Source organism: Amblyraja radiata, chromosome 26 (assembly GCF_010909765.2).
Source record: "Amblyraja radiata isolate CabotCenter1 chromosome 26, sAmbRad1.1.pri, whole genome shotgun sequence".
Classification (NCBI taxonomy): Eukaryota; Metazoa; Chordata; class Chondrichthyes; order Rajiformes; family Rajidae; genus Amblyraja; species Amblyraja radiata.
Window position 1 is genome coordinate 11,079,093 of NC_045981.1, and position 16,447 is coordinate 11,095,539.

Genomic DNA, 16,447 nt, shown 5'->3' on the forward strand with positions numbered 1-16,447 from the left:
GGTCAGTCTTGGAAGCGGTAACGATGAACTAACAACTAATGACCTGCTGTACTGTTATAATATGGGTACTGATTAAAGATGATCTTGAACTTCTTGCTTATTAACACTTACCAATGGTTGCAGTGATTTCCACATTGATAACATATAACACTGATGTTATTTTTAAAGTAAATTCTGAGCACATTCTTTCCCTGACGCAGACAGACCAGATGTGTATTTCTAGTGCTTTGTTTAATTGTGAATGTATTATCTCATTCAAGTATCTCAGAGCAATCAAGATTTTAAAATTAAAGACCCGTTAACAACTGTCAATTGGTCAGTGGGGGAGAAATAAGCAAGTCACTTGCCTTCTCATTGATAGCTGAAGGAATTTACAAATCTGTAAGCACTTGCTTCAAAATATATTTTAAAATCCCAATAGCTACAGTCAATTCACATTTTTAAAAGTTAGATCACCTACAGAATCAAAGTACTCGTTTATCACAATGACAAGTGCATGACTACAATGACATAGTGCATCATTTATACCAACAATTCACATCGATCATTTGCACCACAATACCCTCAGCTATTTAAAGTATAAGTTTTATTGCAACTGCAGGTCACAATCAAGAGACATTTAACTGTTCTTCGGGCAAGATCTACCACTTTCTCAATGTGGTAGATTTGAGACCGTCACATTTGAACACGCTTTGCCACATTTCACCTATTTTTCTTTCTTCTAACTGTCAGAGTCCATAGGCCCTTCAGCCCAACTTGTCCACACCAACCAAGATGCCCCGTCTCCGCTATTCCCACCTCCTCGCGTTTAATCTATGTCCACCCTCTCCCCCCAGCTTAGGCCCTCAAGTACTGACAACATCTTCTTCTTGCACTCTTTCTAGTTTAACCATATCCTTCCCACAGCAGGGTGACCAAAACTGAACACAATACTCCAAATGCTGCCACACCAACATCTTGCACAACTATAACATGGCATCCCAACTTCTGTACTCAATACCCTGACTGATGAAGGTCAATGTACCAAAATCCGCCTTGATCACCCTATCTACCAGTAACACCACATGATTGAGAATTAACCAGGTTCAAATCAACAGATGGAACTGAACCCAATTTCAAAGGCACTCATACTTTTATAGCAAGTTGTTAGATTTTTACCTCAATTTTCAATGATTCTCACAAAAAAAATCTATTTGATAGCACGATATTTGGCATTGAATAAATACTTTTCTGCTTGATATGATATATGGCCTATCTACTGAATTATCGTTCACTTCTATTGGCTCCCCTTCACGTCTTAGATAAACAGTACCGAGCAACAATTTCACATCTTTCATAGGTTAAACTTAGAATGCTAATTTATAATGGCCATGATCAGAGCAACAGGTAAACATACCTGGAGGAGTTAATTTGCATTCAAATAGTTCTGCCACAATGTGATAGTTGGGTTCTTTTATAGAAAATCATATTGGAAAACAATTGTGTCAATACGGAAAGAGGGGTTAGGGGTTAGTGTTTCAGACTCACAATAACATTTTATCCTGCAGGATTTTCATAATTAGAGGTCTCTTTTATAGCCATGAGTTTATTCATGTTACTGCAAGCTAAAATACCGAAGGCTGTAGGTTACATTATTGAATGGAGCAAGATTGCATAAGTGTCAATAGAAGTGATCGCTTGTCAATTTCAATAACCACATGCAGTGAAACTGAGACTATGTTTTTAAGAGACTATGGTGTCTGACTACTGCAGAGAGGTTATATGGAAACAGATTTCTTCAGACTGTTTTTTCCATCCCGTCAGCTTTTTTTCTGCTTGTCAATTTGCAAAGTAACTTTTAAGTGGTTCTCCAATTCCCCGTCTAAATCACATTATAATCAGTTTGGAACACGTAACACAGTGTTCACTAATATATCAATCATGTTATATCCAATTAGTGTTACGGAAATGTGTGTTATAGCGGAACAACCTGTAGTCCATTAAATGGAATTTAATAAAAATTTCAAGATCTAATGCTTAGCCATTCTTTTTTTACTATTGCATCTTATATTCCTTGCAGTATTTGGGAACTGTCAATGGCTTAGAGCATTCTCTTAGTCACACCAAAGTGCAAGTACTAAATTTTAACACATTCCTAATTACATCCAAGAACAGCTGATGGAATTCGAGGAACTGCCAGTTACATTTCAAAGATAAATGACTACTGTGTAGCCCCAAATAATTTCAGAGTTTGTTCACAAATAGCTTGGGTTCTCCCTCACACAAAATCAAACTGTGGTAGAGTTAAAGACAGTGCAAGATTTTGGCAGTAGATGGTTGCAGAGCACAGAGTTAGGCTTTGATGTGGTACCCAACAATTCATGTGTGTTTTAAAATGCAAATTGCTTGTATTTCATTTGATCAAATCGCTATTCATTACAGCTCGTACTCAACCCTGTCTACTTCACTAACTCCACAAATTAAACACACAGCCCAAACTATCAGAGTAAATCTTTTTACATTATTTTAAAATCTATTATAAAATAACAGTACCGACTTAATTGAATTGGCAATGCCATTGTCCCAGGGAGAAAACTGAATCCACCCCTCGTTTATTAGAATGCCAATAATATCACAGGGTGTGTAATTATGTGAAAATAATCCGATTGCTTGCTGATTTGCAGTCCACAATCTACAAACTGTGCTGAACAGCCATGCAACCAAGGGTTCACTTTAATGAAATTATTAAACTCCATAGAGATGGATATCCATTTGACCTAATTGATCTGTACCAAGGACAGTTATCCACCCTATCTTATTTATCTAAAAAAATGAACAATTTCAGCACAGCCACTAAAAATAACTACAGTCTGTGCTTTGCACTTCCCAATTCTAAAACTCAAATATTAATATCCCCCAGTCATAGAGCACTCTATGCAAGTTACCCTATCCTTTCATAAATTTAAATACTTGTCACATTGGCCCATGATCTGCATATTTATCATTAGAATGTTTTTAATTCTTCCTTTGAAATTCATTTCCCTTTACTGTGCAGCAAGAGCTTCACAAGGCACTCCTGGCTTTATCGTATTCATCATTACCTATGGGCTTCACGTTCTGTAGCTCATAAGACCCAAAATTCCAATTACTTTTTTTTAAATCGAATAAAAAGGTATAATTTTATCAACATGAAATGCTGCCTTTAATGTTTTTTGGCACTAGCTTTAAGTACCTGCACTTTTCCAAACCACAGAGCATAATACCAGAGAATATTAGAATTTTATTTTACGAATAACATTCACAGAATTTCATTGCCATTTTTAATCTGTTCTAATATCCGGTCATTTCTCTTCGTTTCCTACATTTTGACACCATACTCATGATACTAGAGTGTAGAAATGAAATGGAGATGCCGGTACATACCGAAGATAGACACAAAGTGCTGGAGTAACTCAGCAGGTCAGACAGTATTTTGTTTTTCTCCAGAGATGCTGCCTGTCCCGCTGAGTTACTCCAGCACTTTATGACTATCATGCCACTAGAGCCTGGGTATCTCAAACGGTAGAGCATCACACATTTTCTCTCTATCTAGACTCACCTTCTGACCAGTTTTCTAAGCAGCTTAGGAACCCTAGGAAGGACATTCTTGCTATTGAGGGAGTGCAGCGTAGGTTTACAAGGTTAATTCCCGGGATGGCAGAACTGGCATATGCTGAGAGAATGGAGCAGCTGGGATTGTACACTCTGGAGTTTAGAAGGATGAGAGGATATCTCATTGAAACATATAAGATTGTTAAGGGTTTGGACAGGCTAGAGGCAGGAAACATGCTCCCGATGTTGTGCAGTCCAGAACCAGGGGCCACAGTTTAAGAATAAGGAGTAAGCCATTTAGAACGGAGACAAGGAAACACTTTTTCTCACAGAGAGTGGTGAGTCTGGAATTCTCTGCCTCAGAGGGCATTGGAGGCGGGTTCTCTGGATGCTTTCAAGAGAGCTAGATAGGGCTCTTAAAAATAGCGGATATGGCCCTTGTGGCTAAAGGGATCAGGGGGTATGGAGAGAAGGCAGGTACAGGGTACTGATTGGGGATGATCAGCCATGATCGCATTGAATGGTGGTGCTGGTTCGAAGGGCCGAATGGCCTACTCCTGCACCTATTGTCTATTGTCAGCTTCATAACAAAAACAAAAGGATGGATGTGTTCTTCTTCAGACTAGAAGAATCCCAACCCGAAATGTCACTCATCCTTTTTCTCCCGAGGTGCTGCCTGACCCGCTGAGTTACTCCAGCAATTTGTGTGTCTAACCACAGATCAAATATCTCTATTTAAATAACAACCCACTACCAACACCTTCTGACTCTTTCCACCAATCCAATTTTGCATCCAATTAGCTAGCTCACCTTGGATCCTGCGCAATCTACCCTTCCAGACTTATCTACCATGCAGGACCTTATCAAAGGCTTCACTAAAGTCAATTTGCCTAAGCCTGAGGACATAGCCTTTCAATTTTATTCACAGCCTTACCTCCCATCCTCCTAAACCTCAGACTCCATAAACATACTGGAAACTTGAAAGAAAACCACAATAGTTTGGAAAGTACTCAGCAAAACAGGGGGTAGCATCTAAGAAGTTAATCTTTCAGGTTCAATACTATTCATAAAAATTGGCAGGCACTGACACAAACGGGCACGGCTGGTTATCTGAAATTGTTGGAATCAGTGTTATGCCCCATGGGCTGTAAGTTTTCTCAGACCATGAATAATGTACCACTTAAACCTTCCGGCCTATTATGCAATGGTTTAAAAGGGATTTCAATCTAAGCACTGAATTTAAGGGAGTGCAGTAGTGACTTTTCCAATAGATTACGCTGGCTGCTTTCTCAAAGCAGTGAGAAGTGTAGATAGAGTCAATGGTGGCGTTTCTTTGCAGTGTTGTGAGGTTGCTGAGTAGAGCAGTGGTAGTGATACCTGGAATGATCGATATCATCAGTGCCCTTGCCAATATCAGGAGTGGGATTCCTATGATAACAGCCCACACCATTATCCCTACTACCATCCTGCAACTTAGAATCTGGCGTTGGCAAAGTAGCACAAAGGGAATGAGACTTGCAGACTCTGAACTTTGAAATACTCAGACTGATGTCTGAGAACTGGGAAAAGCTAGGGGTGAATCACTGAAATGGCCCTGGGGCTTGCTCTTCCCAGAGAAGGATCTACTACTATTCTGAAACCATCAGTCTACTCTTCTAAGGTAGACATCGTAGAGTTGGAGGGAAGGGGGAATCACAGTGAGAGAGGAGGTTGCTAAACTGCCTTCGGAGAGAGGAGAAGAACTTCTTCAAAGTAGGCATACCTTGAGGAGATTTTGCAATTCTATTCTTCTAAATCTTTTTCATCTCTTGTAGTTGAGTTTGAACGTATTGTATCTATGTATGGTATATCTGGTCTGTTTATAAAGCATGCAAAACAAAGCTTTTCACTGCACCAGGAGAATTTTCGATCCAAGAGATTTGTGGAGCCAGGGTCACTCATTACTTTCAAGACAGATCAATTTTTTTTAACAATTAAAATGATATGGAGTATGTAAAGTAACGAGTAAGCAGGAAAAAGGTTCTGAGAGGCTTACTCCAGCTTCTATTTATGATCCTAACAAAACAACAGCCAACATTCTAGGGTGGAAAACTGAGCATATACAGAGCATTCAGAAAGTATTCAGCTCCCTTCACTTTTTGTTATGTTACAGCCTTATTTTAAAATGGGTTAAATTCTTTTTTTTATCATCAATCTACACACATTACCCCAGAATGAAGAAGTTTTAGAAGTTTTTACGAGGTAATTAAAAAGAAATAACTGAAATATCACATTTACATAAGTATGCAGACCCTTTGCTATGACACTCAAAATTGAGCTTGGGGTTCATCCTGTTTCCATTGATTATCCTTGAGATGTTTCTACAACTTCATTTGGATCCACCAGAGGTCAATAAAATTGATTGGACATGATTTGGAAAGGTACACGCCTGTCTATATAATATCCCACAGTTGACAGTACATGTCAGAGCAAAAACCAAGTTATGAAGACGAAGGAATTTTCCGTAGACCTCTGAGACAGGATTGTGTCGAGACACAGATCTGGGGAAAGGTATAAAACAATTTCTGCAGCATTGCAGGTCCCGAAGGGCACAGTGGCCTCAGTCATTCTTAAATGGAAGAACTTTGGAACCACCAGGACTCTTCATAGAGCAGGCCGCCTGGCCAAATTGAGCAATCGGGGGAGAAGGGAATTGGTCAGGGAGGTAACCAAGAACCCAAGGGTCACACTGACAGAGTTCCAGAATTCCTCAGTGGAGATGGGAGAACCTTCCAGAAGGACAACTATATCTGCAGCATTCCACCAATCAGTCCTTTATGGTAGAGTGGCCAGACAGAAGCTACTCCTCAGTAAAAGGCACATGACAGCCCACTTGGAGTTTGCCTAAAGACATGAGAAACAAGATTCTCTGGTCTGATGAAACCAAGATTGAACTCATTGGCCTGAATGCCAAGCGTCATGTCTGGAGGAAACCAGGCACCGCTCATCACCTGGCCAATACCATACCTAGGGTGAAGCATGGTGGTGGCAGCATCATGCTATGGGAATGTTTTTTAGCGGCAGGAACTGGGAGACTAGTCAGGGTCGAGGGAAAGATGAACAGAGCAAAAGTACAGAGAGATCCTTGATGAAAACCTGCTCCAGAGCGTTCTGGACCTCAGTCTGGGGTGGAGGTTCACCTTCCAACAGGGCAACGACCCTAAGCACACAGCCAAGACAACGCAGAAGTGGCTTCGTGTCAAGTCTGTGAATATCCTTGAGTGGTCCAGCCAGAGCACGGACTTGAACCTGATCGAACATCTCTGGAGGGACCTAAAAATAACTGTGCATCGACGCTCCCCATCGAGTCTGACATAGCTTGAGAGGATCTGCAGAGAAGAATGGGAGAAATTACCCAAATACAGGTGTGCCAAGCTTGTAGCATCATACCCAAGAAAACCTGAGGCTGTAATCGCTACCAAAGGCGACTCAACAAAGTACTGAGTAAAGGGTCTGAATACTTATGTAAATGTGATATTTCAGTTATTTATTTTTAATTACTTTGCAAATGTTTCTAAACACCTGTTTTCACTTTTTTTTATCATGGGTATTGTGTGGACATTGATGATAAAAAAGAATTTAATCCATTTCAGAATAAGGCTGTAACGTAACAAAATGTAGAAAAAGTCTGAATACTTTCTGAACGTACTGTAAAGTAAAGGGAAAGTATCAAATACAGTAATAAAGATTACAACCACACTGAGACAACACAGCTGCAGTCTGTTGAGCTACGAGAAACACTAACATCTCGGATTTCATTTCTGGTAGCTGCCGAGTTAATTAAGCTCGGCTGTGTTGGTGGTGCTAATAATGAATCATTATGGTCTACTTTGAGGAAAACAAGTAAGTTTCTAAAATGGCTGAGATTCAAGTTATAATCAGAATTCAGAAATCTGCTGGAAGCATGTGAACCGTGGGGGAAAGATAAAATCTACTATACCTTTGATGCCTGTGGGCAATTAAAACAGACGGGCAGTACTCACATTCTGGACTCACTTTAGGAAAACACTACGCTTCAGGAAAGAATCAATAGACAGAATTTGGGAGAACACTAACAATGTTTTTTCTTTTAAAAAATGGCTTCAAGGTGTTTCTGTCCCTCCCTAAATAATAATGTACAATAATATTATTGTACTGAACTTGTTTGTGTGACTGAAAAAAATCAAAACTTTCAGCTGGAATAACACACAAACACACACACTTTATTTCCTTACCATCTTCAACCGGTTCCTATAGGTATATACAAATAACCTTTGTTATAAAGGACCATAAGAGTGGCGGGGGAAATGGTGTCTGTTATTGCTAATTGTCCCTTATAACCGAGCTCCAATCACTGTATCTTTGTGAGATGAGTTGCTTTCAAATACAAAGTTCTTATTAACATCTAAAACATTTATTTTTGTCATGGTAAAAATACTATTACATTGTTTAACAGAGTATCAATGCACAAGTGTCGATCCAAGCAATTGCTTGACAATTTCAATAACCTGCCACAGTGCAACTAGCGGCCTGTGTTCTTAAAGAGGCAATGGTGTCTGATTACTTTGGGGGCACTCAGTCTGTTATAACCAAAATCTGTTATAAAGAGGTCAGTAATAACAAGGGAAGACTGTATACATTACTTGTTCAGTTAAATTAATATATACTAAAACATTAAATAAGATGCCACGGAGCAATCCCAAGAAAAAAAATCATATTTATTAAAAACAGACTACATATCCTATTCTTTACATTTTATTTTACTACATTCTCCTATATCCCTTTCCCAGCAATATTCATAAATATGACCATTGTAACTACCACTTATTAACCTACATTTGGAAGTTTGGGAAAGGAACCTGGATTTGTTTTTCTTTTGAAGGCCTTTCCTCAATAGCACTGCTTGGGCAAGGTACTTTGTCTGTGGTTTGAGGAACCTCCACTAAACTGTTCTTGTACACTATGCTATAGTTGTTTGGTTGAATGGCAAAGGGTAAACTCTTAAATAATTAAATAAGAAATAAGAAAAAAAATGTAATAGGCTCAAGGCTGCATCTGAATTCTAAACCAAAAGAGACATATTTTAACACAAGAAATTATACATTTAAACTAGAACAGGCTAGACTCTAAAAGCCAATATATTTTTGCAAAGCAACTTAGTGTTTTGTCTGAACAGTGTGCTGAACTAAATCTGGACAAATCACTAATTGAGTTTTGAAATTCAGTACACCAGGAGATTGTTGGATGTACTGCAATTCATTCATCTGCAAAAATCTGTTTCATGGATTATTATTCCTATAAAACTTTCCACACTTTGAAGTATGTAATTAAGATATCTATTTTACACTTCAATAATGTGATACGCTGCATCACCAGACACAACTTAGCAACTGACAAAAGCAGAAGCTCCTTAATGCTTGTAGGCCAAGGGTGCGTTTTTGTACAAAGGAGTCAGAAAATAGGTTAGTAGTATTTATATATCTTAACTGTTTTAGTTCAGTTCTGTGAAACAGCCTAGAAACAGTCCCTTCAGCCCACTGAGTCCATGCCAACCATCGACCTATTCATACTAGTTCTGTATTATCCCACTTTCACATCCACTCTCTTCACACTAAGGGCAATTTACAAAAAACAATTAACCTATAAACCTGCATGTCTTCGGAATTAGGGAGGAAATCGGAGGAAACCCAGGCAGTCTCAGGAAGAATGTGTAAACACCACACGGACAACTCCCAAGGTCGAGATTGAACCTGGGTCTCTGGCACTGTGAGGCAGTGGTTCCACCGGCTGCGGCACTGTGCCGCCCCAAACTAATTATGCATTTGCAATTATCAAATGGTCAACATTGAGAAATTATTACATTGGTTAAAGAATACATCTTCCAAAGAGTACAAGAAGTTACTCACCTATCCAACATTCCAATCGAGCACAGGGGGTAGTTTTTACCACATCAGGGGGATCTACACCAACATTCAGGCAAAGAACCAAGGCAACACTGACAGTTTTCATCTAAAAAAACAAATAAACAAATTAATTTGCAAGCTTCCATTGAACCCTTCACTTAAATAAATGATTGCAAGATTTAAAAAGTGTTATTTCTTCTTCAATGTGTGGCAGCCATCTTAATACATTACATTATTCATTTTTTGGTTTGTGTTAGTTGGGAACAAGTAATGCTGAAATCGTATCTGTGTGGATTTGTACTTTTGACTGATCAAATGCCTCACTATGGAATGGAAATAATCACCAACAGTATTCACATCAATCATGTTTAAATACTCTTTGGCTTTAAAAAAACAACGTTACTGGCAAGCTAGCATTTTCTGCCCTTCTCTGATGTGATATTATTAGCTGTGCTAACAATCCAGAATATTCTTTTTAAACAACGGACATAAATTTCATAGAAAATAGAAACGCATTTAACGTTGCAGTTAAACTGGGAAGGGATTCAGTTCCCAAGCAAAAGAAAGTTAAATACGAATAGACAAGTTACACTATCCATTTAGTACAAATATCTAATAACATTGATATTGCATGCTTTTTATCCCGGCACATGTAGTCACTGGCTTTTGAAATTATAGTTTCCTTGAAACTTTTATCTTACGGGTCATCTTCAACTCATTTCCATAACTATTTTGTTCCTCTCCTCGCCACCACTGTGAATGTTGGTGTCAAGAAATTACTTTTCCACCAATATTCCAACTTAATAGCCAGTCATACATGCACAAAAACATGCAAATATCACCTCCCAACCTATAACGAAATTGGGCACCGACAAAAAATCTTGCCCTTAGACCCAATACTGATAAAAACCCAACATCTTTAATTGCAATTCGATTTTCAACTCTTTGCAGTAAGTGTAGCAGAGAGCACACAGCCAAGGATTGCAAGATGCGTCTAAACACTGACATATGATAGGATGCCTGGATGTATACTTGGCACAAAATTATAAAGAGACTTGGATGAATAAAAAGTGATCAATCAGACTATTTAATTTCTTAAATCCCCACTCCGAGATCCTTGCAAAAGACTCAGGTGAGAGGGGAGATATTTAAGAGCGACCTCGGGGGCAACTTTTTCCACTGAGAGCAAGCCGTATTTGGAATGAGCTGCCAGAGGAAACTATAGAAACAGATACAATTAAGAATTTTAAGACATTTGGACAGAGTTTAGGGGGCTACGATCTAAATGTAGGCAGACGGGGCTAGCCCAGTCTGCCAACATGGTTGGCAAGGACAAGATAGACCTGTTTCCGTGAAGTATAGCTCTATGACAGCTGTGCTTGCACAACAGATAGAAATGACACTTTGCCAATTAGAGTATTTTGCTTTTTATTATAGCATAGCAGCAATGTTAGCAACCCCAGCATTCACAGAGCATCCCTGGAGACTGCAATTAAACAGAATGCTGGTCCATCTCATAGGACAGTTAAGATTTCAAAACACTGATTTGCCCTCAGCTTTTCCAATAAGGATTCTGGAACAATTCCAAGATGGCCCTCTATTAAAACATCAGCTCACAATCTTAAGATCCAGAAATGGTCAGCACATTAGTATTGGGTCTGAGGTAGAGAACTGTACAATTTGTTCCACTCCACTGCTGTTTCTGCACAATAACCTGTCTTTATGATCTATTAAACCACCCAGCATTGTGAATACTGTATTAACTATTTTCTCAACCTACCCTGCTAGTTTCAGTGATATGTGTTCACCTCTCCGAGGTCAAATTTCCGCTGCACCATTAGAATAGTATCCTTTATTCCAAGTTGTCATTTTTCATACCAAAATACACCATCTCACATTTCTCTGCACTAAAAATCCCCTGCCATGCACCGGCCTATTCCACCAGCCTATCTAACCACTACTACAATTCATCACCATTCCCTCAGTTCAGAATGATGGCACAGGGATGGCACAGTGGTAGAGTTGTCACCTTACAGCGCCAGAGACATGGGTTCGATCCTGACTACGGGTGCTGTCTGTGCAGAGTTTGTACGTTCGCGCTGTGACTGCGTGGGTTTTCTCACGGTGCTCTGGTTTCTTCCCACATTCCAAAGATGTGCAGGTTTGTAGGTTAATTAGCTTCTGTAAATTGTCCCGAGTGTATAGGATAGAACTAGTGTATGGGTGATTGCTGGTCGACATGGACTCGGTGGGCCAAAGGGCCTGTTCACTCGCTGTATCTCTAAACTAAACAATACTGTCGTTTGGTGGCATCTGAAAATCTTGAACTGTTTAGAGAACATTTTTACATTCCAATGTATATTGGCAGCTAAATCTTCTCATACACGACCTTCGACTCGTTGCTTTTAAATGTCCACTTTCCTCCGATTCTTTCACAATAAGCCTGGTTCTCGTTGGTATCTGCAACCCAGCCACAATCAACCTTTATTTTCTGCTTTCCCTTCCTCTGTATTTTTTTCCATCATCCAGAGAGCTCTGGATCTATTTGTTCTTTTAAAAAAAAATAAATAAAAGGCCCCTGGTGAATGTGCCTCAGTGCACCTGAACCATTTCTTCCATAAAAAGTGCATTGTTCTAATACAGTTTTGTCTGTCAATTTTTGGCACCAATTTCCCTGGGGTTAATTCATTCTCACCCCAGTGAAATTGGCCTTTGTCCAATTTTTCTTGCCTTGGATCCTCTTAATTTGCTCTTTAATTAAAAAAAATCTACAACTGCCTCAAATGTTAAATAGTCAAACAAATAGAATTATATGGATAGGTGATGTTTCGGGTCGGAACCCTTCTACAGACCTCTGAAGGGTTCTGACCCGAAACGTCACTTGTCCATGTTCTCCAGGAATGCTGCCTGCCCTGCTGAGTTACTGCAGCATTTTGTGACTATCTTTGGTATAAATCAGCATCTGCAGTTCCTTGTTATTACATTACAAATACAATTACATAGCCTGTCAGCCTCTATAAAGAGAACTTTCATCAAAATTAATTTGCAATTTGTTTTTCAACTAAGTGATTTAAGCACCTTCCTTCTCAAATCCAAAAGGCTACAAAATTATCAGGTCTGCTTTTTAAGTCATTACTCCATCTGCACCAGGAACCAAATAAATCAAAATGTTAATTCCCAATATCTATACGCAGGCTAAAACAAATTCAGAATTCAAAGCATCTCTGATCAAAACATTGTTTGCAGCTTGTTTAAACATAAATCAACTGCCATCATTCAGAAAGCACTCATCCCAAATAATGAATAGCATGCTCGCTCTTTTAGCATCGCTAACTAGAGAAACTGCTGTTAATCTTACTTATGTCACTTTGATGGTGGTTACATTGTTTCAAGCAATTTAATACTCCACTTAACCAAGGTCCTGTCTTTCTTCCAGCTGCCATAGGGTTGCAACCAAACACAATTATACTCATTGGGATATCAGATCAAGTTCAAGGTCATATTTATTGTCACATGCACCAATTGGTATGGTGAAATTTAAGTTACCATACAGCCATATGAATAAAAAGAACACAATACACAATAGAGTTTAACATAAACATCCACCACAGCGGAATCAACGTTTCGCACTGTGATGGAAGGCAATTGTGTGGGAGTGGCTGCGCTGCTTTGCAGCTGCGGCTCGCCTGCAGTCCATTTGTCTTTTCTGTTTTTTGTTTTCTTTTGTCCTGTTTTTGCGGTTTGTTTCGGTTTGTTTGGCTGTGTGTGTGTGTGGGGGGGTGGGTGTGGTGTGTTTTTTGGCTCTTCCTTCGGGGGGATGCGACTTTTCCTGCCGTATCCCCGTCTCCGTGTCCGTCTGCGCTGAGGCCTATCGCGGAGCTGGCGGCCTCCAACTGCGACCGACCTCGAGGCTGTGGAGGCTGTGGAGGCTGTGGAGCAGAGCCAGGACTTACCAACGCGAGCCTGGCCGACTTCGGGGCTGTGGTTGCGGTGCGACACAACTTCCGACCCGACTTTGGAGCCTCGGAGGCTCGGCCGCGGGCCAGTGGGCCAGTGGACGACATCATCGGTAGCTCGAGTTCTGTTTTCCGGAGCTCCCGCAACTACAGCTGCGTTCGCTGGACTGGAGGACGGCAGCTTCGGCAGCTTCGACCGCCCCGGGCCGCGGAGTTTGAACCGGCCCGTTTGCGGAGCTCGGATTCAGCCTGCGGGACTTACCTACCATCACCCGGCGGGGTCATAACATCGGAGGCTTGGATTGCCTCAGCGCAGAGGGAGAGCAAGGAGGGAAGAGACAATGACTTTGGGACTTTAAACTGTGTTGAGTGTTTGTTATTTATTCTATGTTATGACTGCAGGCTAAACCATATTGTTTGTTTTGTTTTTGTTTTTGTCTTTTGTTTTTACCTTGTTTGGGATGTGTTTACCTTGTGTGGGACTAAAGATGGAAATTAGCCACTGGCTACAATCTTGGGTATTACATGCAAATGTTTTATTAATATGCACTGTCTCTAATAAAATCAATTCAATTCAATTCAATAAAGTTCAGTCATCTTCCTCTTCGTTCACCTGTGGTCGGGACCTTTGAACCCTCCTCAGCCCTACAGATGGCCCGATGTACAGGCCCTCTCGCCGGAGATGATCGAAACTCCGGCGTCGGAACGGAGGGACACACTCTGCGGCTTGGAGTTTCCGAATCGGCCGTTTCCTACCGGAGACCGTGGCTTCCGAAGTCCACAGGCCGAGCTGGACGGAGTTCCATCACTGACAATACACGGCAAAAGATCCCGGGCCTCCGCGATGTTAAAGTCAGCGCTGTGCCTTCGGCTAGAAGCTCCGCAGTCCACAGCTCCATGGTGTTAAAGGCCCAACACTCCGGGGCTCCAACACTGGTGATCCCCGACAAGGGATCGCCCCGCTCCGCGCTGATAATTCAGCACTGTGCCCGCTGCTGAAGCTCTGGCCGGTCTCTGGTAGGAAAGGCCACGCCAATCCGGTTGGTAGGCTGCGAGGGGGAGGGGAGATGCGATAAAAGACGCATCTCCGTCCAGGTAAGCGACTTCTTCTTCTTCTTCTTCTTACGTCTGAGGCAGCAGAAGTTATGTAATGCCTTCCAGGCACTGTAGCCGGTAAGGCCTTCCGCGTTCAGCTGCAGCAGGGTGATGCCGTCCGGTTCGACATTCGTAGGTGTCTGCCCTAAAAAGGGCGCATGCTCCAGGTTGGCGCCAAGCCGCGGCGACTGAAGTTGCATTAGGGCTGCAAGCTGCAATGACTGAGGTTGAATTATTTCTGCTGCTATCTCAGACAGCAGACAGGTAAGTGTCTGAAAAACGGTTTCCCACTCTCTCTCCGTCCCTCCCCCACCCTAGTCATTGTACTAGTTTTGCTGTCGTCCTGCTGGGTTTCACTGTTTGTATCACTCGTTGTCACCTTCTCCACAACCAACAATGGACCATTGTGGGCTCCACCTTTCCTTGATCATCATTGCTGGCTTTGATTTGTTCTTTTGCATACCTTTCATTCATTTTTTTCTATGTGCTTTTACATATCTCTGATTTCCCTCTCCCCTGAGTCTAAAGAAATGTCTAGGCCCAAAACGTCATCTCCAGAGATGCTGCCTGACCCTCTGAGTTACTCCAGCTTTGTGTCCATCTTTGGTGTAAACCAGTACCTGCAGTTCCTTACTACACAGGAAGGATGTGAGGAAATATTATACAATGGAATTGCTCAGATGGTAACTTTTGTGTGAAGGACTTATGTTAAGTTGAAAGAGAAGGACTTGGGAGCTGGGGTTTTCAGAAATACATGGCTCCACAAAGAAATAAAGTGCAAAGAACACACACACACACACAAGAGAACAGGTGGCTTATCATAACATGGAAATGTTGATCTGAATAAGCATAGCTTTGTTTGCTTTGAAGCAGCTATAATGCTGTCAGAAGTTGTATTTGGTTTAGTTTGGTGTTTAGAGTTTAGGTTATTGATGAGGTTTCTTCTCAGTACATGGGCATCGTTTGTCCTTTCTTTGTGACACATCTTTAAGCTCGGGTGTGCCATAAAGTGGATTTATGGATGTTTATGTTGGGTCTTAGGCAGCAAGGCTAGATAATAGTCTGTGATCTGGTTTGTGCTGTTTAAATGTATTTATGTTGAGACAAGAGATAAGGCACAGGTGATGGTTGTGTGACCTTTGTACAAGGGTGATTTCTTATGTTTATATTAAACTGAGAAAGTAACTGTTTTGATAATCTTCCATTTGCTGTGTGGAATGCTATTAGTGAGGTGGCCTTACATTCCTTTCGTCCAGAGATAGAAGGGGGATGTTGTAATTCAGAATGAAACTAGATCCGAGCTTGGTAAGAAGCAATTATAACTTATCAAGTGTGACAATTAGTGACCTTTGTGTGGTTGGGGATTGTAGAAATAACTTAAGTCCATACCACTTTGTAAGAATGGGGCAAAACTCATATTTAATCCATAAGTAACTGTATTTTAATTATGTAGTTGTAGGGACATTATTTGTGAAGTGTATTGTGTTTTAATTAGGATTTTAAGTATTAGACTTTGTTTAAATCTGAAGTTTTAGAAATAACTTTATTTTCCAAAGTGAAAATATATGTTTTGTGTGTATGTATTGTGTGATTGCTGTATGATGTGTATTTTATATTCTGAGAGGTGGCCTCTGAGAATTAATTTTATATTTCTGTGGTTTTACTTCATTGAAATAAAATTATTTTGAGCAAAGAGGTTAAAGAAAACCAGAGGGAGCAAGTGTTTTAAAGAGGCCAGAAAAGGGAAAGTCATGTGACTATACGTGTTGTCAATCACTGTGAAGGATTTAGTTGATTGGTTAATGCAAATAAGCTAAATGTATGGTAAACCATAATGATTGGTTAATAGTTTGCCACTCCTTCTGTACCATAATTGTCTAATACCTATATAATGTGTTAAGTTTG

General features: G+C 40.5%; 1 protein-coding gene across 1 annotated transcript in view; it reads right to left on the bottom strand.

Moving 5' to 3' along the window:
* The window catches only part of rptor (regulatory associated protein of MTOR complex 1), a 292,628-nt gene that overhangs the window by 263,605 nt on the left and 12,576 nt on the right, over positions 1-16,447 (bottom strand). The window contains exon 2 of the mRNA XM_033044242.1: positions 9,495-9,597. Coding sequence (XP_032900133.1) covers positions 9,495-9,597 — 103 coding nt within the window. The remainder of the gene's footprint in view (positions 1-9,494; positions 9,598-16,447) is intronic.